At 46.9% G+C, this 25,961-nt stretch overlaps 2 protein-coding genes across 2 annotated transcripts in view; both read left to right on the plus strand.

The window, feature by feature from the left end:
* Window positions 1-25,961, plus strand: part of LOC117453948 (uncharacterized) — a 159,581-nt gene that overhangs the window by 24,393 nt on the left and 109,227 nt on the right. The gene's annotated exons all lie outside the window — the stretch shown is intronic.
* LOC117454349 (uncharacterized) lies at window positions 8,750-11,082 on the plus strand. The gene is made up of 2 exons (XM_034093562.2): window positions 8,750-9,280; window positions 10,351-11,082. The coding sequence occupies exons 1-2, from the start codon at window positions 9,037-9,039 to the stop codon at window positions 10,998-11,000; spliced, it is 894 nt and encodes a 297-aa protein (XP_033949453.1). The 5' UTR covers window positions 8,750-9,036; the 3' UTR covers window positions 11,001-11,082.

Genomic DNA, 25,961 nt, shown 5'->3' on the forward strand with positions numbered 1-25,961 from the left:
GACATGGCCAAGGTAAATCAAGCTTTAGAGGGAAAAACCGTACCCAGTGGTGGCCCCCCTAACCGTCTCTTTGTTCCCCCATCTGTCCGCTCTGATGTGATTCACTGGGCTCACACATCTGTATTAACATGTCATCCAGGTATCAGACGAACTATGTACATGATAAAGCAAAGGTTTTGGTGGCCTAAAATGGAGAAGGAGGTTACTGAGTATGTGGCAGCCTGCACTACCTGTGCTCGGAATAAGACCTCTACCCAGTCTCCTATGGGTCTACTGCAACCTTTGTCCATTCCAAGCCGCCCATGGTCTGACATCTCGCTGGATTTTGTCACTGGACTGCCGCCCTCTGCAGGTAACACCACCATTTGCACTGTTGTTGACAGATTCACCAAAATGACTCACTTTATCCCCATGCCCAAATCTCCCTCTGCTAAAGAGACAGCAGAAGCGCTCTTATCTCATGTTTTCAGGCTGCATGGATTTCCTCGAGATGTGGTGTCAGACCGTGGGCCGCAGTTCGTTTCCCAGTTTTGGAAGGAATTCTGCAGCCTGATAGGAGCCACTCCCAGCCTCACATCTGGTTACCACCCACAGGCTAATGGTCAATCAGAGAGGATCAACCAGGAACTGGAGACGTGTTTACGGTGTCTGGTGTCCCAGAATCCCACAACTTGGAGCAAGCAGCTGATGTGGGTGGAGTATGCCCACAACACCCAACATACATCTGCCACGGGTCTCTCCCCTTTTCACTGCGCCTATGGTTACCAACCTCCTCTATTTCCAGAAGTAGAGAAGGAAGTGACTGTACCGTCAGCACATGCCCTGGTGAGGCGGTGTCACAGAGTCTGGGCAGGAGCTCGCCAGGTTCTCCTGAAGAGTGCTGCTCGCATGAAAAAGACAGCAGATCGACATCGTCGTCCGGCACCTGCCTACAAACCCGGGCAGAAGGTTTGGCTATCTACAAGAGATCTGCCCCTGTGTGTGGCCTCCAGGAAGCTGGCTCCGAGGTTTGTGGGTCCGTTTCCCATAACGAAAGTTGTTAACCCGGTGGCTGTTCGCCTGCGCCTGCCCAGGTCCTTGAGAGTCCATCCGACCTTTCATGTTGCCAAAGTCAAACCGGTTCGGGAGAGTCGTTTGGTTCCTCCATCCAAGCCTCCTCCTCCTCCCCCCCGGATGTTAGACGGCGGTCTGATATATGACGTCAAGAAACTGCTAGCAGTCAGGAAGAGAGGACGCGGCCGACAGTTCCTTGTAGACTGGAAAGGATACGGTCCAGAACATCGGTCGTGGGTACCAGCAAGTTTTGTTGTGGATCAGAAACTGATAAAGGACTTTTTCAGACTTAATCCACAGGACTCTGGGCCGTCCGGAGTCGGCCGTAGAGGAGGGGGTACTGTTGTGTCTCGTCAGATCTGTTAGTATTATTTCTCTGAGTCTATATTGTCAAGTCCGTGTCTGCCATTTCCTGTTTTACCTTGTCATTTCCCTTCTCATTTCAGGTAGTTCGATTCCTACCTTGCCTGTTTGTCCACGGACCTGATTACCTGCCCCGCCCTTATTGTTTGCACCTGTGGAGTCCCTTGCTTTTGTATATATTCTGTGTGTTCCCTGTGCCAAGTGCCAGATCGTTTTGAACCTTGTGAATGGATTACCTTGTTTCGTCATCACAGTAAAACCTTTTTTTGAATCATCTTTTGTCTAGAGTCGTGCATTTGGGTCCTATCAGTTTTTGTGTGCTCCAGTCGTAACAAAGGGGTGGTATCTGGAGCATTCGACCAATCACAAACATGGAGAAGCATACTGACAGCGCAGCGTCATACTTCCTGAATGAAAAGTCAACGATAATATTAGACATATGAAGAAGTTAAACTTTAAACATCCATGCCTTAAACACTTTATCCAGGATAAAAGCCTCAGAGCTGCACCTGCAAGGTGAACACAGCTGGAACAGAACACGTGTTTGAATGCGTACATTAACAGGTTTATGATATCACTGCCCGTCTAAAACACGATCTGACTTCAATTACATTTGACTCGAGTGTTTCCTCAACTTAACGTGTTGTTAAAATAATACTTCTGCATACAGTCTGTGACACTGAGTGTTGCACGGCCAGACACGGCTCAGCTGACTCAGATCAGGAGATATGTGATACATTATGAAGTGATATGCCGCGGACTGTACTTAATGTACTCTGATCCGGTTACTTATGTTGTGGCCGATATTTAAGTAAGCTTTCTTAACGCTAATGTTATAACAGTCAGATTGCTCTGAAGATGGAGGTGATATTCTATTCATGTTCACGTTCACACAGTTGGTGATTTTTGCCGGCCGTCTTTCCTGCGACGGCAGCTTTTCTGTGTTTCCTTTCTCCTGTAATATGACTTGATCGCTTTAAACTCCGCACACTGAGCTCAGATTGGTCAGCAGGCGGTGCTTTCACTGAGTTGAGCTCTTAGCCTGCAACCTAACCTGGTCCCGACCAGGTTAGCTGCTTAGCATATATTACCATGGAGATCTAGCCCGCTAAAAAGAGAACCAGCTTCGTAGGACCTGAAAGCCGGAGTTTTCCCTGAATTTAGCCGGCTAAGCGAAAATCCTGCTTCGTAGTATACCCCCCTGGTCCTCCTCGCAGGGAAAGACCCTCAGCCCTCTCTGGCCAAACCAACAGACAGGACGTTCATAAAGCTGAGGTCTCCCCCAAAGTCTCTAATCATCCATCCTGTGAATATGAGAGGGGAACAAATAGTGTAATAGATGCTTTGGACAATAAGAAATATAAAGTTAACTGAGTTGCTCAGTTTTTTAGATTGACAGGGTTTAATAATACAAACAAAAGGAGAGGCACCGTAAAATAAAGATTGGTCTTTCAATAAATTGTGTTGATTTTGTCTTTTGAATTGTTTGTCTAAAGTCAAGTACAGAACTGTTACTTATAGTTTGAATGATAGTCTGGTTATAATGTTTGGAGGAGGCATCACAGGTAAGAGCACCATTTGTTGTGTTGCATCCACAACAAATCAGATGTGTGTGTATTTATTTATCTACTATTTCTTGAATCATTACTGTCAGTCCAAAACAAGAGATATTGTTTTAGTAACATTTTTTTTTTAAAACATTCTCTTTTCCACTACACTATCTTGAATACTTTAGTTTTTACATCACTACATTTATCTAACAGCTTTAACATTGTAAAGGTGTCACTTTGACTCTGGGTAATTATGACAGCATGTCCTACTATTTTGAGAGTTTGAACAAACCAGACCTTCATCTATTAATGTAGAAAATAGTCAGCACATTAAACCATTATGAAAGTAATCATTAGTTAGCTCATTGTTCAAAATGCATCGGTAATAACAATAAAACAAATTATATAATAGTATAGCTTGTGTCGACTTTAAATACTTTAACAACACTTTCCTAATTATACTAGCATACTTTTACTAAAGTAACATTAACATGTTTAAATGCAGGGCTTTTGTAAGAGAGTATTTCGTATAGTGTAGCATGGTCTACTTGACTTATCTAACCGAAGTGATCGTTACATTACGTTGTTGTGATCACATGACTGACAAAGCCGTGCTCTGATAGGCCAGAAGTCGGTTTGATTGCATTAGGGCTCGATTGGTTTTCCTGTCTGAGTAGCCCGGATGATGCTGCATCGCAATTTTGGACATCGAATTTTATACACCGAATTTTATACACCGAATTTTTTGACGTCGAATTTTTTTCACTTGAATTTTTGGGATCTGAATTTGAACATTCTAATTTTTTTTCACTTGAATTTTTACATTTTTATTTCACATAGGTAAATTCGGAGCAAAAACATTCAGATACATGATTTTCAAAGTAATTATTTTCAATGCTATAATTTCGGTGTCTAATAAAATTCAAATACTTCTGTCTCTTGTTTGCTTCCATACTTGAGGGGGAAATAAAGAGACTACACCCACATGAAACGGAACTGTACACATTTAAATAATCATAAAATCATAAGTACATGGCCATAACCAATAACATACCATATCCAATATGAAAAAACATTGAAACTTGTTTATTTATTTGTTTTTGGTTCATTTATAGTTGTGAGTGTGTCTGTGCTCCTGAATCAGCCTCACCTGTCTCCCCCTGCTCCTCTTTGAGGCAGCAGCAAAGACTAGTTTTAGCTCTCAACACGTTTTTAAAGTGTATCTTACATTTTGTTCACATAGTTAACATTTTATTTTGTATTATTCATGCATATTTTACTAATCACTCCCCCTTCAAATGGAAATATGTGTTTACATGAATGGTGACCAGACCCACTGAGAACTAAGTTAACTATCTAAACACTCAGCAGAGTCCTTTACCTCACCTGAGCTGAGGTTATCAGTCTCTCAGTCTGACTGGAGAGGACTCTCCTCCACCTTGTTGTTGAAACAGCTCCTTATATCCGTTAGCGCAGCTAGCTAGCACCAGATGCTAACAACAACAATAGTGTAGCGCCAGGAAAAGGGAGTCGGAGGCGGTGTATTCAGAACGGAGTTCCAATCTTTATTATCCCTTTAGTTATAGAAAGGTCAACACATCGTCTGCTCTGCTTAACGAGCTAGCAGGAATGAGGGCTAACTCTACAGGTGTTCCCACTAAAGGGTCCGTGTGGCAACACAATAAGAGAGGTGAATTATGTCCCATAACGTGTCACCACACAAGCCCCCCCAGAATTCACGTATAAACAAAATCCGTATGGCGGGGAGGAACAATCCGCCTGCCCCCACGAGACCTGCGCACCGGAGTCGGTACAGCGACCTCCGCCCGTGCGGCCCCTGACAGAGGAGGGACCGGAACAACAGGTCCACACTCCCTGACAGGAATCAAAGCCGAGACGTGCTCAGCCTTACCGCCCATGTCGACCACCAGGTGTTTTTCACCGTGTTCCAAAACCCGGAAAGGTCCGTCGTAAGGGGGCTGCAGGGGGCCTCTGTGTGCGTCGTGACGGATGAAGACGTGCCCAGCTGAGCGTAGCTCCGCGGGAACTTGAGACCCTGGCGCACCGTGCTGAGTAGTCGGGACTGGAGCGAAAGCCTCCGCCGCGTCACGCAGAAAAACTCGCTGGGCCGTGGCAGACCAGGGAGCTGATGCATTTGGGAGGAAATCCCCCGGAACTCTCAGCGGCTGACCGTAGACCATCTCCGCTGTAGAACACTGCAGATCTTCCTTAGGTGCGGTCCTCAGGCCCAGCATCACCCAGGGCAGCTTGTCGACCCAGTTACCGTCCGTAAGGCCGGCCTTGAGGGACGCCTTCATGGAGCGATGAAAGCGCTCGCAGAGGCCGTTAGCCTGAGGGTGGTAAGCGGTAGTCCTGTGCAGCTTGACCCCCAAACCGCTTGCCACAGCGTTCCAGAGCTCGGACGTGAACTGAGAGCCCCTGTCTGAGGAAATGTCTGACGGGGTGCCAAAACGACAAACCCACGTTGCAATGAAGGCCCGGGCAACGTCTGCGGCTGATGTCGAAACGAGCGGAACTGCCTCCGGCCAACGCGTCGTCCTGTCCACCATGGTGAGGAGGTAGGAAAAGCCCTGAGAGGAAGGCAACGGACCAACCAGGTCAATGTTGACATGATCAAACCTCCTCTCAGGCACCAGGAAACGCTCCAACGGGGCCTTCGTGTGGCGGTGCACCTTAGCGCGTTGACAAGCCACGCACTCCCTGGCCCAAGTCCTCACATCCTTTTTCAGCCCATGCCAGACGAACTTCGCGGCCACCAAGCGCACCGAAGGCTTAACGCCGGGGTGTGATAGGCCGTGCACCGCCTCGAACACAGAGCGCCTCCAGCTGGCAGGGACGACAGGCCGCGCCAGGCCCGTGGAAACGTCACACAGGAGGGTAATGCCCACGTCGCCGAACACTACGTCCTCCAAGCGCAGCCCCGCGCCCTCCACCTTCAGAGCCCCGAGTATGTCGTCGAGGGTAGACAAACACAAACGGCAGGTCCCGCAGTACCGAATCCATCAGGCGCTGAAACGTCTGAGCGGCATTCTTGAGTCCAAAAGGCATCCGCAGGAACTCAAAAAGTCCAAAAGGTGTTATCACTGCCGTCTTGGGAATGTCCAGGGGGCGCATGGGCACCTGGTGGTATCCACGCACCAGGTCCACCTTGGAAAACACCACTGTACCGGCCAGATGCGCCGAAAAGTCCTGAATGTGCGGCACTGGATAGCGGTCAGGCGTAGTGGCAACGTTGAGTCGGCGATAATCCCCGCACGGGCGGAACCCGCCGTTCGGTTTGGGGACGACGTGCAGGGGTGAAGCCCAAGGACTGTCAGAGCGGCGGACAATGCCCAGGCGCTCCATGGTTGCAAACTCCGCCCTCGCCACAGCCAGCTTAGAAGGGTTCAACCGCCGGGCCCTGGCGTAGACAGGAGGCCCCTCGGTAGTGACGTGGTGCTCCACGCCATGCTTAGTGGTAAGCGCAGAGAAGGTGGGCAGCGACAGGTCTGGAAACTCGGCCAACAGTCTGAGAAAAATGTCTGCCCCTGACAGCGAGCCCGACAGCCCGTCGTACGCTGCGCTGCCAAGTGTGCACACGAGGGAAGAAAATGTTAAGGCATCAATCAAACGCCTATTCTTAACGTCCACTAAGAGTCCATGAGCACACAAAAAATCCGCTCCGAGGAGGGGAAAAGAAATGTCCGCTGTCACGAAATCCCAGCTGAAACGCTGTCCTCCGATGCACAAACACATAGGCCTCACGCCGTACGTGCGAATGGGACCGCCGTTAGCCGTCGTCAATCGCGGTCCGTGCCCCCCACGGGCGACGTCTTCACTCGACGCGGGAACTACGCTCCGTTGAGCGCCCGTGTCACACAGAAACAGGCTCCCCGAAACGCTGTCGCTGACGAAGAGGAGCCTGCACGTGCCGCCGACGCTCAGGGCCACTACCGAGCGCCGGCCCCTCCGTTTCCCGGGGGTTTGTAGCTGCACGGAGTGATGCATCTCTTCGCCCTTGTCCCGAAACGTGCGTGGTAAGAGCACTCTCCGGTGTCTCCACGCCGGCTCGCCACAGCCGTGTCCGGCCCCCGCCATGCTTTCTTGACTGCAGATGGGCTGCTGCGCGTCGCGGCTAACTTCTCTGCACCGGGCTGTTGTGTAGCCAGGAAAAAACGATCCGCTTCCTCCGCCAAGGCCCGCGGCTCCGTGGCAGGCGTGTTGGCCAGCGCCGTCTGGACCCGGGGAGGCAAGTGACGCAGGAAAATCTCCGTGAATAAAATCCGGGGATCTTCCCCCCCGAGCAGATTTAGCATTTTCTCCATTAGCTGAGATGGCTTGCTGTCTCCCAGGCCTTGAATGTCAAGCAACTGGCGGGCCCTCTCCTTAGCAGATAAGCTAAATGTCTTAAGGAGAAGGGCCTTAATCGCCTCATATTTGCCATGATGTGGGGGGGCTGCGATGAATCCCACCAACCTGGACGACGTAGAGCAGCCCAGCGCTGTTACTACATGGTAGTATTTCAGGTCCCCGTCACGGACCTGTCGGCAGGCGAAGTGCGCCTCCACATGTGCGAACCATGCCTCCGCGGCGTGCTCCCAGAACTCCGGCAGCTTTACGAACACATCGCGTTCAGCCATGCTCGTTAATTTTCCGGAAACTTTCTCGGAAACGTCGGGGTCACCAGTGTAGCGCCAGGAAAAGGGAGTCGGAGGCGGTGTATTCAGAACGGAGTTCCAATCTTTATTATCCCTTTAGTTATAGAGAGGTCAACACATCGTCTGCTCTGCTTAACGAGCTAGCAGGAATGAGGGCTAACTCTACAGGTGTTCCCACTAAAGGGTCCGTGTGGCAACACAATAAGAGAGGTGAATTATGTCCCATAACGTGTCACCACAATAGCCTACATGTAAGTTGTAACCGGTGCGCGCGCTTGCTCTCTCTCGCTCACTCGCGCTCACTCGCGCCACACATACACACACACCCTCCCGAGCTTGAATGACACACAGAGACCAATCGAGTATGGTCTGTATGAAAGTGGCCATGTCGGCAGGCCACATCATGTAGACAGCCAGTCACCCTCTGTGAGGCAGAGTCAGACCCACATTTGCGCAGCGTTGCGTTCACAATACATAGCTACATAAAAAAAATCCTCAGGCCAGCAGGCCACTCAGCAGGCCAGGCCATCGGGAAACCTCCCGGTGCTCCCGATGGCCAGTCCGGGCCTGACTCACATAGCTTTGAATAGTACGCTGTATATCATGGGGAAAAGTGACAGTGAGAAGTGTGGGAACTGTGCAGTAAAAGAAGATGTGGAACATATATTGTTACATTGTGACATCTATAAAGCGGAAAGAGAACAAGTAAAGGCTAAAGTGTTAGAGGCAGAGAGGGAGTGGGGTGTGGTTGGTGTTTTGGGAACAAAAGGAGAGGGAGTAAGAGCTACCAGAAAGGCACTGTTTAAATTCTTGAGTGAAACTGGGGTAGGAAAAATAATTTAACATTAGGACAGGAAAGAACATAGATTTGTTTTTTGCTTTATTTATTTCATGGTTTTATTGATTTATTTATTTTTATTTTATTTGTTATTAGAGCATAAGTTAAAGAGTGGGAATGATGTGATGATTCATACTCATGTACAGTAGGTGGCGGTATGCACCTTTTAAGTTGTTTGCAATCCGCCAAAAGCAAGAGAAGAAGAAGAAGTATGATGTCACTGCATCCGTGAGCTCAGACCCTCCTTGTGGGAGTTTCAGCTTCCATTGCCTCACAGTCACCCTTAACTCCAGCCCTGCATGTGGCGTCTCGTCGCTTCGGTTCTCTCTCTGTGTTCCTGAGAAAGTGTGTGTGAGCTCGAGCCTCCAGCTCTACTGATCCAATCATCTGTGTGTCTGGATAAAACTCTGAACGGACTCTGTGCTCTTTTTTCTGGAGCGTTTACCTCGGACTATAGGAGCTAGCTTAGCATGCTAGCTGGAAACACGTGAGCAACACTAGTCAGATTGAGAGTTTGACGGAGCAGGAAACGGTGTGTTTAACGGAGTCTGCTGGGAAAGGTGATCTAGGAAACATGAGTAAAGACCAAATGCTGCTGTCGTTGAAGAAGCAGGAAGTCACTGCTGCTTCTGAAGAGATATTTGTTCTGTTTGAACAAACTATAGCAGAGCTTGAGGAGGAGCTGCTTCTTTCCAAAGAGGAGAACAAGAGGCTCGAGAAGGAGCTGTTTCTTTCCAAAGAGGAGAACAAGAGGCTCCAGAAACTACCGAAACTACCGAACGCTGTTTCACAGGCTCCGCTTCGGATACACAGAGAAGGTATGTTCCCTTTACTCTTAATTAACACTTTAAACTCTTCAGTAACACTTTATTATCACATTAATAACACTTTAGACCAGGGGCGCTGGAAGGGGGGTGCTGAGGGCGCTGCAGCACCCCCTAGCGTCAGGCAGGCGGAGCTCCTCTGCCTGCACATTTCATTTGTTGATATATATTTTTTGATTACATTTCATTGTGCCTGAGATATATTTTATATTATTATTCAAATGCTAATTTTAAACTATATAATACATTATTTAGCTTCAGGGAAGAACACAAATATATATGTTTTTTTTAGTTAGTTTTTAGTCTTTTAGCGTGACGCACAACACAAGTGACGAGTAACTGACATGGCACAAAAAAGTATCTCGGAATTCTTTCTCACTAAAAACGCAAAATCTGCTAAAAAGATTGAAATAGACGATGCAGGGGCAGGGCATTATTACGCAGAATCTGTGAAATATGTAGCCAGGAATTAGCAATGCCTTGATAGCCTACTTCAATGAATGTAATTTCCACATTGTTCTTAAAGGTGGGGTAGGTAATTCACTTCAGATATACTTTTATTCCATGGAATGCTCTTAAAGATCAAATGCAAATATTTTTTTACCCACATTATGATGCACTATTTTCAGAAACTTTTTTTTACTTTCATGTATCTTTCCATGGATGAATTATTTAATTTATTTTAACATTTTGGTCAATTTCACCCAGTTTTGGCCCCCGCCTTGCCTGGAGGACAGGGATCTCTGCCCACCTAACGAGTGCCTAAATGGGACAACTGTAACCTGGAGAGATTTGACATGGGGTCTCTCCAGTTAGCTGAGTGCCATTTTCTTGAGTCTTTTCACGTTTCCTTCTTTGCATGCGGTTCTATGCATTCTACTGGGTACACTTCCCGGTACCGAAATGCTATGCCTCGTGTCCGTGCTGTGACTCTGATCACCAGGTACTATGAATTGAGACCCGTGGTCCTTTGTTGGAATGAAGGTGGAGCCCCCCACCGACGTGATATACATCACCTATATCTATTCAATGGATTAAACAAACAATATGTTTCATCCTTACAGATGGGATGGCGAGCGAATGTCCGATCTGTAAGAGTTCCTACCGCGCCCTGAGCAAGCACCTGCAGAGGAATCATAATATGCGTAATGCAGATGAAAGAAGAATTATTCTGTTGATGGCCAATGGACGAACAAACATTAGGCTCCATCCCTGCATCATTGCAGGATGTGAGTACATCGGGACAAGGCTGGACCGCCACTTGGACAAAGACCACGTTGAGCTGTCCCGGGAGGAAATGCATGTGGTTGTTAATAAAGTAAAAATACAAGTGGCAAAACGAGACCTTCGTGAACTCCGATTGACAAACCCCACAGTAGAAATTATTTCCTCTTGGGATGTGGACACTGTGGATGATGAGGTCCTGTCACAATCTCCACCCTTGTCCCCAGAGATTGAATGTGACAACCCAGACTGTAATGAATGGAGGATGGAGGCCAACACAATGAGGGCTCAGAGGGACAGATATGCTGCCGAGGTGAAATCCCTGCGCTGCAAGCTGCAGCAGAGGATAAAACATAAGAGACATAGGAGGGAACAGAGGGCCAAGGACATGCATGAGTCCGATGAAGAGGATGGGGAGGAACAAGAGCCGGTGTATCTAAAGAAACGACCCCGGAGAGAGTCAACGAAAGAGAGGCAGTCCAAGTCCTAAGTTCCCTCCTGCAGCAAGTCTTCCATTCCCTCCTGCAGCAAGTCCCCCATTCCCTCCTGCAGCAAGTCCTAAGTTCCCTCCTGCAGCAAGTCTTCCATTCCCCCCTGCAGCAAGTCCCCCATTCCCTCCTGCAGCAAGTCCCCCATTCCCTCCTGCAGCAAGTCCCCCATTCCCTCCTGCAGCAAGTCCCCCATTCCCCCCTGCAGCAAGTCCCCCATTCCCCCCCTGCAGCAAGTCTTCCATTCCCTCCTGCAGCAAGTCTTCCATTCCCTCCTGCAGCAAGTCTTCCATTCCCTCCTGCAGCAAGTCCCCCATTCCCCCCTGCAGCAAGTCCCCCATTCCCCCCTGCAGCAAGTCCCCCATTCCCCCCTGCAGCAAGTCCCCCATTCCCCCCTGCAGCAAGTCCCCCATTCCCCCCTGCAGCAAGTCCCCCATTCCCCCCTGCAGCAAGTCCCCCATTCCCTCCTGCAGCAAGTCTCCCATTCCCCCCTGCAGCAAGTCCCCCATTCCCCCCTGCAGCAAGTCCCCCATTCCCCCCTGCAGCAAGTCCCCCATTCCCTCCTGCAGAAAGTCCCCCATTGCCCCCTGCAGCAAGTCTCCCATTCCCCCCTGCAGCAAGTCTCCCATTCCCCCCTGCAGCAAGTCTCCCATTCCCCCCTGCAGCAAGTCCCCCATTCCCTCCTGCAGCAAGTCCCCCATTCCCTCCTGCAGCAAGTCTCCCATTCTCCCCTGCAGCAAGTCTCCCATTCCCCCCTGCAGCAAGTCCCCCATTCCCCCCCTGCAGCAAGTCCCCCATTCCCCCCTGCAGCAAGTCCCCCATTCCCTCCTGCAGCAAGTCCCCCATTCTCCCCTGCAGCAAGTCCCCCATTGCCTCCTGCAGCAAGTCCCCCATTCCCCCCTGCAGCAAGTCCCCCATTCTCCCCTGCAGCAAGTCCCCCATTCCCTCTTGCAGCAAGTCCCCCATTCCCCCCTGCAGCAAGTCTCCCATTCCCCCCTGCAGCAAGTCCCCCATTCCCTCCTGCAGAAAGTCCCCCATTCTCCCCTGCAGCAAGTCCCCCATTGCCTCCTGCAGCAAGTCCCCCCATTGCCTCCTGCAGCAAGTCCCCCATTCCCCCCTGCAGCAAGTCCCCCATTCTCCCCTGCAGCAAGTCCCCCATTCCCTCTTGCAGCAAGTCTCCCATTCCCCCCTGCAGCAAGTCCCCCATTCCCTCCTGCAGCAAGTCCCCCATTCTCCCCTGCAGCAAGTCCCCCATTGCCTCCTGCAGCAAGTCCCCCATTCCCTCTTGCAGCAAGTCCCCCATTCCCTCTTGCAGCAAGTCCCCCATTCCCTCTTGCAGCAAGTCCCCCATTCCCTCTTGCAGCAAGTCCCCCATTCCCTCTTGCAGCAAGTCCCCCATTCCCTCTTGCAGCAAGTCCCCCATTGCCTCCTGCAGCAAGTCCCCCATTCCCCCCTGCAGCAAGTCCCCCATTCCCCCCGGCAGCAAGTCCCCCATTCCCCCCTGCAGCAAGTCCCCCATTCCCTCCTGCAGAAAGTCCCCCATTCCCTCCTGCAGAAAGTCCCCCATTGCCCCCTGCAGCAAGTCTCCCATTCCCCCCTGCAGCAAGTCCCCCATTCCCTCCTGCAGCAAGTCCTAAGTTCCCTCCTGCAGCAAGTCTTCCATTCCCTCCTGCAGCAAGTCTTCCATTCCCTCCTGCAGCAAGTCCCCCATTCCCTCCTGCAGCAAGTCCCCCATTCCCTCCTGCAGCAAGTCCCCCATTCCCTCCTGCAGCAAGTCCCCCATTCCCTCCTGCAGCAAGTCCCCCATTCCCTCCTGCAGCAAGTCCCCCATTCCCTCCTGCAGCAAGTCCCCCATTCCCTCCTGCAGCAAGTCCCCCATTCCCTCCTGCAGCAAGTCCCCCATTCCCTCCTGCAGCAAGTCCCCCATTCCCTCCTGCAGCAAGTCTCCTATTCCCTCCTGCAGCAAGTCCCCCATTCCCTCCTGCAGCAAGTCCTAAGTTCCCTCCTGCAGCAAGTCTTCCATTCCCTCCTGCAGCAAGTCTTCCATTCCCTCCTGCAGCAAGTCCCCCATTCCCTCCTGCAGCAAGTCTCCCATTCCCTCCTGCAGCAAGTCCCCCATTCCCTCCTGCAGCAAGTCCTAAGTTCCCTCCTGCAGCAAGTCTTCCATTCCCTCCTGCAGCAAGTCTTCCATTCCCTCCTGCAGCAAGTCTTCCATTCCCTCCTGCAGCAAGTCCCCCATTCCCCCCTGCAGCAAGTCCCCCATTCCCCCCTGCAGCAAGTCCCCCATTCCCCCCTGCAGCAAGTCCCCCATTCCCCCCTGCAGCAAGTCCCCCATTCCCTCCTGCAGCAAGTCTCCCATTCCCCCCTGCAGCAAGTCCCCCATTCCCCCCTGCAGCAAGTCCCCCATTCCCTCCTGCAGAAAGTCCCCCATTGCCCCCTGCAGCAAGTCTCCCATTCCCCCCTGCAGCAAGTCCCCCATTCCCCCCTGCAGCAAGTCCCCCATTCCCTCCTGCAGCAAGTCCCCCATTCCCTCCTGCAGCAAGTCCCCCATTCCCTCCTGCAGCAAGTCTCCCATTCCCCCCTGCAGCAAGTCCCCCATTCCCTCCTGCAGCAAGTCTCCCATTCCCCCCTGCAGCAAGTCCCCCATTCCCCCCTGCAGCAAGTCCCCCATTCTCCCCTGCAGCAAGTCCCCCATTCCCCCCTGCAGCAAGTCCCCCATTGCCCCCTGCAGCAAGTCCCCCATTCCCTCTTGCAGCAAGTCCCCCATTGCCTCCTGCAGAAATACCTCTCAGGCACAGACACCTGTATCCAGCTCCTCACAACCTGCATCCTGAGATACCGAGGCCTCGTCAACCTCCCCTCCCATAAATTCCCCCTGTTTCAGCGGCAGGGGCCGGGGGGATATAATGCGGCACATAACATTCCCATGCATCACGCAGGGCTCGAAATTAACTTTTTTCCTCAGTGTTTTTCCAACTGTCCCGAATTCTACTTTGTATTGTCCCGGATATAATCAGCAGTGTCCCAAATTTAAATTTGTGTCGTCGCCCCCCCAATTATGCAGAATACATATAATTTGATACTTTTTTGTCACTTAATCATCACACCATAGACTCTGGTCCACCATGTACGTTTAAAAACGTATTCTTTTAAACATATGAATATTAGTCTGATCTGTTGCCTGTCCTAGAGTAGAAGGGAAGAGAGTTGTTATAAGACATATTTTTCTATTGTTTTTCAGTATCCAGACTAATTTATTATTGTCATGTCAACATTGAAGAATTCTGATTTGTATTTTTCAATTCAATATGGTATGGTTGTATGGTCTCTGTGTTTTATGATCTGAACCCTCTATCTGGCAATAAAAGTGGAATGATAATAAAAAAAATAAATAAAAAAGTTATCCTCACAAGTCAATAGTACTATAGGAATATAAATTGATCTTCTATCTTGTCAATGGTCCCCCCCCCCCCCCCAGGCACAAATTACTCTCTCTTAACATGACACATTATTCTCATACCAGAGTTGATTGACAAACTAAAATTACCTTGCGACCCCCCCTTTCTAATCGTCACCCAATCTGACTGACGTTCTTGACCCAAAAAAAGGAAAACACTAAAAAAAGATGAAAAGCTAAATGCCTTATGTGTTTGCAGCTAACGATTCTAGCCTGGTCACTGGCTGGCTGACAAAGAACATACAAAAATGATCGGCTACACCTCTTATTCTGATCAACTGTATTTCACATCATTTTCACAAACTTCAAAAGAACATGACACCGCATTTTAGGACGTTTGTATGCATTGTAAGGCACACTTCAGTTGCTAGCGTTAGTTGACACTTAAGACAACTAACTTACAGTTAGACGGTGTGCAGTGGAAGACGATGCATCATGACCAGGACTTGGGATGTTTTCGTTTCGGGAGTCGGCAGAATTGGGGCTTGCATCAGGGGGCTGTTTATTCAACCACCTCAGCATTTCTTTCTTCTTTTTTTTAAAGTCGTGACCGTTGCATTAGCACGAGTCTAGCAGCAGTCAGCAGCAGAGTGGATGACGTAGAATGCATTCTATTATTTGACAGCCCAATGACTTTGCAAATAACACCCATTTAGAAGTTTACTTTTAATTTTTTTTTCACTGTCCCGAAATAGTCCCAGACAAAATAGTTTTGTGTCCCAGTAGGAATTTGTATGGTCCCCGGGACATCGAGACATCGTTAACTGCGAGCCCTGCCATCACGGGTAAGTGTGTTAAATATGTCACAAATGCAGTTTCTGTAACACACAATGTGTTGTCATTAACATACTGTATTATGTTTCACAGAGGAGTATCTGCAAGGCTACCGGGAGCATTATGAGGGCATCGACCCTACAGTGAGGCTCCAAGAAAACGCAGTCTCCAAGATAAGCCGAGTGAAATCGTTCCTAACCTTCATGGCACACGGTTTCAAGCGCCTGTCTGACTGGCTCTTTAAGAGAGATTTGATACGTGGGTGAGTAACATCAAAAACTGTCCATGATGTCGGCATCATTGTGTGTGTTCTCCACATTGACGCAATGTACTGATGCGTTTTCCTTTGCCAACAGCTGTTCCCGGAGCCTGATAAAGTCGAGCCTACAGGTCACGACCTCTGACTTCTATATAAAAAATATAGCACACTTTGTCAAATACATGTCATGCAAGGGGAGCAGGCTCAACCAAAATGACATGACTGTAAAAAAACGGGAACTTGTTGCCATCCTGAAGTCCCTGAGGAAGAAGGTGGTTGTCCACCAGATGCAGGTGAAGCGGGTCAAGATGGAAGGTCTGCCGAGCCATAAAGACATCATCGCATGTTTGACTGCGGCCACTACTCGCATCCCTCAGCTCCTGGACGTGATGGCCAGCAATCCGACTACCGCAACCCGGCTGTTGCTCTATGGGTACCTGACCCTCCATTGGAGCTGCATCTATGGCCACCGTCCGGGGGTCTACTCGAACATGACCAATGCTGAGGTCCGAAAGGCGGAGACAACTGGCACTGGCTTTGGCTACCTCATCTACGTGAGTGCTATTTTATTAAAAAAAAAAAAAAAAAAAGTTTTTAATCTGGAAGTGATAAACATGTTGTGCATGATTGATACTTGTATTGATGCTCTCTACCTCTGTCATAACAGGTAAGCCAACGTGTTCGGTGAAGCGCAGCTGTACCTCACCATAGAAGAATTTGGATGGATGAAGAGGTGGCTGGATATAAAGGAGACGCTGACCTGCACCCAGAACCGCTACTTCCTATACACAGCGGGGAAGAACCCGTTGAGGAACCTTGCCTACTTCCTGAGGTTGGCATGGGCTGATGTGGGACTAAAAGGTCCCATTAACTTCACCGACCTCCGCACATTCCATGCAGATAATGCGAAGAGGTTTCAGGATCCAGGCAACCGCCAAAGAGTGAGTGATTTTATGTCACAAAACTGCAACTGCGGACGCATTTTATTTCAAGAATCCTTCTTTGAAGGAGGCTGCGGACATACGGCTGCTCTTCAAGGTACGTCCACACAGCAGCTTTTCAAAAATCTTGGAGCTGGGCGTGTCTGACAGCTTGGGGATTTTTTAGGAGCAATGCGACCAACAACCAATCACATGAATCTCCCGCCCCCGACATACAAAGCAAAAAAACCCGGGGATTTTATGCGAGCAATATATATATATAAACTCCCCAAACAGGCGAAAATCTACCAGTTTCCCCCACTGTCTCTGCCACCTCCCTCCATGCCTGGTTCCTCCGGTTTGTATCCCGTTAATAGTTCTGGCCGTAAAGAACCGGGTGATTTGCTACCGTAATTTCTCGTTTGGAATATGAGGAAATGAACTGGTTCTCCCTGCTTACACGCGGTTTGATTGGCTAGAGCTTCTACTCTCAGATTTGCATAAACGTGTTTGATTGGCTGGCGCTTCCAGCTCGGCTTCAAAAGTTGAACATTGCTCAACTTTTGAATCCTGGAGATCCTGGACATCCTTAAAATCTTCGCTTCGCTCCCCCACAATGCAGTTCGGGGAAAAGCGACGTCATCCCCATTCAAAGTCAATGGGCAGAGAAGCGGTGGAAGTTGCTTCTGAAGCTGCTGTGTGGACGTACCGTCACAGAGTCACTGCAAGCAGCTGCAGCAGCATTAGAAGAACCATCAGACAATGAAGAAGGGGGGAGTGAAGACAATTTGGGGGGTATTGACAGTGACAGCTCTGGAGAGGAGCATATCCCCATTCCCTACCAAAACTCCCCCAATGCTTCGTCAGAGATGTCAGACGAAGACTTCTACTTAAACTTCAACGCTTGGAGAGCAGCGAAGAGGGAACAGGCAATGGCCGAACACAGTCCCTCAGATATGGGTGAAGAGAGGGTGCCAGACTCTGCACCAACTTCACCCGATACAGACATTGTTACCAGTGCACAAGCCAGTGACCAACTTGCAAATATGCAATGCGTTGTTCAAATCAGTCCCCTTGTGCTGGATGAGTGAACAATGCTATACCGTTATAAAGTGTCAATGTATATATATATATATATATATTTCTGTGAATAAAGTTTGTTAAAATTAGTTACTTTGTCCTCTTTTTTAAAAACTCACCAACAACTGAACACACATTTTAGTATATATTGCTGAATGTTATTCTAATATTACACCACAGTTGAGTTGGTACCGGATGATGGGAGTGGATAATGATGAGTTGGTACCGGATGATGGGAGTGGATAATGATGAGTTGGTACCGGATGATGGGAGTGGATAATGATGAGTTGGTACCGGATGATGGGAGTGGATAATGATGAGTTGGTACCGGATGATGGGAGTGGATAATGATGAGTTGGTACCGGATGATGGGAGTGGATAATGATGAGTTGGTACCCGATGATGGGAGTGGATAATGATGAGTTGGTACCGGATGATGGAGTGGATAATGATGTGTGGTACCGGATGATGGGAGTGGATAATGATGAGTTGGTACCGGATGATGGGAGTGGATAATGATGAGTTGGTACCGGATGATGGGAGTGGATAATGATGAGTTGGTACCGGATGATGGGAGTGGATAATGATGAGTTGGTACCCGATGATGGAAGTGGATAATGATGAGTTGGTACAGGATGATGGGAGTGGATAATGATGAGTTGGTACCGGATGATGGGAGTGGATAATGATGAGTTGGTACCGGATGATGGGAGTGGATAATGATGAGTTGGTACCGGATGATGGGAGTGGATAATGATGAGTTGGTACCGGATGATGGGAGTGGATAATGATGAGTTGGTACCGGATGATGGGAGTGGATAATGATGAGTTGGTTACCGGATTGATGGGAGTGGATAATGATGAGTTGGTACCCGATGATGGGAGTGGATAATGATGAGTTGGTACCGGATGATGGGAGTGGATAATGATGAGTTGGTACCGGATGATGGGAGTGGATAATGATGAGTTGGTACCGGATGATGAGAGTGGATAATGATGAGTTGGTACCGGATGATGGGAGTGGATAATGATGAGTTGGTACCGGATGATGGGAGTGGATAATGATGAGTTGGTACAGGATGATGGCAGTGGATGGACACAATTTTGTGCATTTAAAATATGTATAATAGACATGTATTTAAATCACTTCTACCGCTATTTAAACCATATTTTCCTGGATTGTAAAGTGAGTTGCTGCAGCCTGTTCTCTGTGTACACTCTCTCCCAATTTCAAACACTTATTCCTGGGTTGAAAAGCCATGTGCTGCGTGCTGCTCTCTGAGTACAGTCTCCCTCTATTTACAATACTTTCCCCCCCTTTCAAACATTTATTCCTGGGTTGAAAAGTCATGTGTTGCACCACCTGTGCTCTGGGTCTGTATTCACTTTTCCCGACATTTCAAACAGTTTTCCGCACGTTTTAAACACTTATTTGCAATGTTTATTTCATGGACACCACTCTATGCATTAATGTACGTGATATTGACATATTATTCTTTACACTTTATGGACAAAGATGTCCACTCAGTGGACATTACGCCCCCTGGTGAAATTGTCCCGAATTACGCGAAACTTTAACATTTTATATCTCGGCGGCGAAAGCTCGTCCGTCTCCGATTTTTTTTCCAAGTGGAAGGCCCCTGCACAAGAGTTAGACCTAACACACTTAGTTATTTGATCTACCTCTGGAACAAGCTAAACTAGTTATACATATATTTATTCTTCACTGTCGGGTAGGGTTGGGTATCGAGACCAACATTTCGATTCCAACGGCATTATTTAGAAATGTGAATTTCGATTCCGCTTTTCGATGCCTGAGGAAATGTTTCTCGCCGCTCTCCGTAGCCTATTGTATGACTGCGGCCGGAAATGTAGCGTTGTACCCGGTTGTACCCATATATATATATATATATATAAACACGTGTTTATATCATAGGTTTATATATATCTATGGTTGTACCCACACTTCCTACAGCGTAACATGAGACCAGGGTCGGCCCGTCGCACTGGCGTTATAGATGTGTTCGCCTAGGGCGCCAGATCTGTGGAGGCGCTGCGCTGACATCTCTGGGAGGAAAAAATATGTTTTGACCATTGGTGCTCATCCTAATTTTCGGCCTTGATGTAACAACATTCATAATTAAGTAAATGTAACACCCTTTTCACCCCGGTTACACGTTTCATTTGCCCTGTACGATGGGCGCTGCAAGTGATGAAAATGGGGGATGTTGGCTTATCTGGCACCCGCAGCTCACAGCCAAAGTGCGAGTGAGCGAGGGAGAAAGGGAGGGTGCACCGGTACGCGCTGTTGTTATTAGCATCTGGTGCTAGCTGCTCTTACGGAAGAAGAAGATGTTTCTACAATGATGTGGAGGGAGAGTCCTCTCCAGTCAGACTGAGGCTGATAACTACAGCTCAGTGAGGTAAAGGACTCTGAGGGTTTAGATAGTTCACTTTAGTCTAAGTTATCTCAGTGGGTCTCAAACGGCTTGATCACAATTTATGTAAACACATATTTCCAAGGCACTCCTTTATAATTATTGGGATAAAACAGGTTTTAAATCATTCCAATGTATACTATAGGACAGTAAACCAGACATATCGTTTTAAACTGGAGAGATACAAAAATATGCATAAATAATAAAGTAAAATAAGATATGAATGAACAACAAAAATAAACTATGATACATGTATTTGTTATTAGCTATGGGTTATTGGTTATGTTCACACTTATTTAATTATTAAAATGTAAACCGATCTTTTTCATATGGGTGTTTAGAGTTGTACCCCCTAGATCTAGTCTCTAGTCATTCTGCTTAAAGTGCACCAGATTGAAGCATTTTGCTTTAAAATGTTCAAACATTTCTTCCCGGTATGCCTGAGAAGGCAGATATGCTGGTTTTTCTCAACAAGAACTGTTCTTTAAAAGTTGGACTGTTGCACTGTTGTAGCTTCAGTGTTTCTCAGGTTACAGTTACATAGCAGTGAATATAAACAGACTGATTAATGTGAATATTACTGTAAACTAACCTGTGTAAAAGTCTCTCGAATAAATGTAATTTTTTTTGGTGGAAGAAGCATGTATCATTTTTTTACCCTGCCCCTCAAAGAATCGGAATTGAGAACCGTTAAGAACCGGAATCGAAAATTAGAATCGGAATCGGAATCAGAATCGTGGAAATTCAAACGATACCCAACACTACTGTCAAGTCACTGATTACTGGATCAGTGAGCTGCATGAGATACTGACAGGCTGTCAGGGGAGAGAGGAAAAGAGAGCGCTTCCGCTCATTTCTCCCATGTTATTATCCAAAGTTAATGTAAACTTGAATAATGTACTTCATTTCAATGTAACAATTATATTGGTTGTTGTTGGTGGAAGCGCCAGTGATGAATGAGCCCCATTAACTGAGTTTTAAACATAACTTTGAATGGAAGATCCCCATAGGCCCCGCCCACTCGATCCGATTGGAGCATCCCTGACAGGTCCACACACTGCTTCCCCGCAGCGAGGCTCCCCCGCCCTCCTGTTGACAGTTCACGAGCGTCAAGCTCTTCCATACATATTCAAAAACCATAAAGAAGCATTTTCATTATGGGTTTATACAAGAATAAGATTGATCATATTTGATTATAACTAACTTTCGTTTAAGTATTCACTTGATACTATGAAGATCTCAACAGCACCATCACTACTATGACATTAGAGGGTGCCATAAAATGTTCTGATAATACTTGCATACTTTTACTTAAATAAGGTTTGAATTAGGGCTGTGCAATTAATCGTATTTTAATCTCTATCACGATTTTGGCTTGCAACGATTATGAAAACAACGTAATCGAAAAAAAACGATTATTTTGCTGCATTCCCTTTCGCAATGATGCTCTCGATGTGTCTTGCGTTACACAACTTAGCATTTAGATCAATAAAGTTGTTTTATTGAATTAAACACAATATATGCATTCCAATATATTCCTGAATAGCCCTGGCGTAGTGTATCTGTGAACAATCCAAAATACAATTCATTGTTTACATTGCGGCTAGTGCTAAACCAGCAGAAAAAAACCCTTTTTCATTTTTAACGGTAAGTGGAAAGGGGCTGGGCTACATGAGGTGAATTGAGCCAACATAATTAGACCATTTTTTCTGACTGTGTTGTTGTGGCAATTCTGCACTCACAGAAGGAAAGAATTAAACGGAGAGGAATCAATAAAACACAGATATAGTTGATTAATTATTATTTTATTGTACAACAATCAATAATAATGAGGAAAACATTACCTTGCACACAAGCAGTCAATAGTGGTAATGCTCCAATGAGTACAAGTCTTTCACATCATATATAGCAGCTTTAATGAATGCACACACAATTTCCCTTACATTAGCCAACACACCCACATATGTTCCAGATGTCGAAAGGTCATTATCTCATGACCTCTTTAGGTGTAATTCATACCCTGTCAGGATATGAACCACCTAACTAACAAGACGTAACTGTATTATCCTGAGGAGGGCCTCTTTGCACTTCCGCTCACCCCTAATAATTGCAGAAGAGACGATGGGCCTCTCTTCTCTGGAAACTGTAATTCAATAACATAGCTAATTATATTGACTAGGTCCAAGACTGATATAACAGTGTGTTTCCTGTGTCCTGCAGATGTCCAGCAGCTGGTGGTGGTTAAAGAAGAGCCTCCCCCTGACCAGCAGGAGTGGAGCACCAGTCTGGACCAGGAGGAACCAGATTCCCCCCCACACATTAAGCAGGAACAGGAGGAACTCAGGATCAGTCAGGAGGGAGAGCAGCTTCAGGAGCTGGAGGAGGCAGATATCACCAAGTCCACTTTCACTCCTGACCCTGTGAAGAGTGAAGATGATAAAGAGAAACCTCAGTCCTCACAGCCTCATCAAAGACAAACTGATCACATGGAAACAGAAGCTGATGGAGATGACTGTCGAGGACCAGAACCAGCCAGGAACTCAGATCCAGAGAGCAGTTTACAACCAAAGACTGAGGACCACACTGGAGACTCTTCTGAAGACACTGATGACTCTTCTGAACCTGACGCTGAACACAGTGCTGATTGGAAGGAGACCAGAGAACCTGCCTCAGGCTCAAACTCACTGAAAATTAGACAAGAATCTGTCAGTGATCCCCGACGTAGTGCTGAAAAGAAACCATTCAGCTGCTCAGTCTGGAAGAAAGCTTTTAGACAAAGAAGAGATCTAAATCAACACATGAGAATCCACACAGGAGAGAAACCCTTTCGCTGCTCAGTTTGTGAGAGAACTTTTTCACAGAGTGGAAGTTTAAAGACACACATGAGAGTCCACACAGGAGAGGAAATATACAGCTGCAATGTTTGTGACAAAATATCTAAATGGCGTGGTCATTTCCAAAGGCACAAGTGTGTTGGTCGTCAGTCCTCACAGCTTAATGACATTCAAACTGAGGATAACGGAGAGGCAGAGCCTCCAATCAGCAGCTCAGATGAACACATGGAAACAGAAGCTGATGGAGAGGACAATGAATAAGTCTTATGACAGTTCACATGTGAGAGAAATCTGTCTGACTGGATTAACATTGTTGTACAACATCCATATAAGACTTAAATGTACTCCATCTTTATCAACATAAGTGGACAATATGTTTAATGTTTTTGTCATTCTGATGTATACGTTAACCGCTGACTGTTGATTAACCATTTTATTTGGATTGAGGGCTCCAAGTTTCCATATAGAGATATAGGATGAATTAACGTATTGTTCTTTATTTCTAAATGTTTTGTATCATTGCTATCCTGTTAATGAGCCCTGTTTTACATAAATGTACCTGTTACCGGAGTGTTTTTGCTTCTGTAACTGTAAGGGAATACATTTTCCTATTTTGTGTCCTGATGACCTAATGCCGTTACATGTAATACGTTACTCCCTAAGCCTGTTTTCACCCATCTGCAACCGATTCGCTAATAATCACGAATGTTCATTTCTTTGACCCCTTGACTCGACTATTTCTTGTTTAATAATCGTTACATCTCCTCAGGACCAAATTCCCATGTCCTGCCTTTCACCTGCTGATCACCCACTGCTCATTTAAGGTGGACTGACCTTTACAATGGACCAGCTAGTCTTAGTGTTTTAATGCAAACGTTTTGTAAAATGATGCTAGACCAAAAACGTGCTGTTGGGCTGTGTGCTCTCTGCAGGACGGTGTCTGTACTCAAAGATTGGTTATGGTATGAGAGCTTCACTCTGTTTTTGTTGTCCAAACGATGCCAACAGAGCGATATGTCTTCTTTCCAGCAGATGGCATACATGTTACATCATCCAGTTCATCTGTCATCCACATATTAGTGATTAAAAACAGCAATGTGTGAGATATGGCTGGTAATTGACTCACAATTTTCACAGAATGTGAAGAGGTTACAGTCTTGCGGTTATGTCCAAGATGTTGTTTTTTCTTGTTGTAAGAGATAATAGGGATTGATTCAGAAAATAACCAGAAGATAGTCTGGATAGAGCCTTCAAAGAACCAGAAAGGGTTTTGAAGATTATCAGGGATATAGAAAGACTACAAATATTACAAATTATTATACTTTTTGCGGTGTTAACATCTAAATACCAAATGTAAAAGTACTCATTTATTAAATAAATCATATTTATATTATAATTATGTATTTATCAATTTGTTCATCACCTGAATATTCAAGCTGATAAAGTTGGAGCTATTTTTAATAACATTATTGGCTATGCTGCTTGGTAGTTTATTTTTTGTTGAAATACGAAATAATTTACGAGTTGATTTTATTTTGTACAAAAATCTGAATCTTTAAAATAAGCTTTAAAATAAAGATTGTGCCACAAAAAGTTCCATTTATTTCTCTGAGATATAATGTTGAGGTATTAAGTAGCAGAAAACAATTATATAATAAACAATTAGGTATAGTATAAGTTCCTCGAGTAAATAATACAGCAATTGAAGTGTGTACATGTAGAAGAATATACCATGAATCGTCCCACGGGGAAATGTTCATTCTGCATTTCACCTATCCTAGTGTTCAAATCAAATCAAGTTTTATTTATATAGCACATTTATAAGCGATTTTTGGTCGAGCCAAAGTGCTGTACATATAATAAAAATAGCCTTCAGTAGAGACACTTTACAGCAAATACAACAGCACAGATTGTTCAGAATATCAGTATGAGAAAAACGACACCCTCTATCCTTAGACCCTCTGTCCTTAGACCCTCTGTCCTTAGACCCTCACATCGTACAAGGAAAAACTTCCAGAGAAAACCCACAGTTTAAGGGAACATGGGAGAAACCTCAGGGAGAGCAGCAGAGGAGGGATCCCTCTCCCAGGACGGACAGACGTGCAATAGATGCCGTGTGTAAATCGAAGAGATAATACATGTTACAGCATATAGACCGAATGTTAGGAAATGCATGTGTCTGTAATAAGAAGATGAATCCACGAGGATGTCAGCTACAATCCTGAGGAAGACTTCAGGGAAGCAGCATGACGAGACCCAAGGCAGGACCGCAGAGACAGGTTCAGCCACGACCCGAAGTCCACGACTTAATCCAGAACTCAGGATAGAGGATCCAAGACACAGGACTACAGCAAGAGGATCAGCCTCGACTCCGGATCCCGGTGTAGATATAGATACAAAACAAGAAAAAAGATGTGGCTGGGTTAATCGGAACAAGAGAATACACAGACACAGACAGAGAGGGGAAAGGTCATTGGATAAAAGTTATTCTTGATGACCCTCTAGAAAGATCTCATGAACTTCCCCACTCAATCTATCAAGACCCGAGCAGTTCTATTAGAGTTAGGAGCAGTGGGGTGCAATAGGTACTGCCCGGGTATCAGTGTCGTCAAAGGTGCCTTGCTCAGGGACACATCGGTTGCACTTGGTCTTTCGGGGACTCGTACCGGTGACCTTCCGTTTCCCAAGCCAAGTCCCTATGGACTTCGGTGCTGGATGAAGTATTCCTGGATCACATCAGTTACACATTAGCCACGTTCACACCGCATGCTTTGTAGTTAGTGCCCCGGCACTTATTGCCCCAGGGCACTAAGTACCAATCGCGTTCACAACAGAGTACTTTTCCCTGAGGGAAGATTACGCAAATGAGCCGCTGACATAACTTCTTCTGTTTTGGGTTTACTGGCAGGCTGCAAACAACTTCACGGTGTATACTGCCGCCCGAAGTCCCCGGCCGGAAGTCCCCGGCCGGAAGTCCCCGGCCGGAAGTCCCCGGAGTTGGGGAAGGCTTGGGGAAGACTTCAGTAGAAGCTGCCTTCCGAGTAAATCGCCAGAACACCAACACCTCCTCATCACTCCACCGCTCCCATGTTTTTTTTTTTGTTGCCATAAGTTATTCTCTCTCCGTTGGTGTGTGGGGCTAATGCTAATAATGCTAATGCCACAAATACAATGGCGGCTTCACAAAACTTTTCGGAGTTT

Source organism: Pseudochaenichthys georgianus, chromosome 10 (assembly GCF_902827115.2).
Source record: "Pseudochaenichthys georgianus chromosome 10, fPseGeo1.2, whole genome shotgun sequence".
Taxonomy (NCBI): domain Eukaryota; kingdom Metazoa; phylum Chordata; class Actinopteri; order Perciformes; family Channichthyidae; genus Pseudochaenichthys; species Pseudochaenichthys georgianus.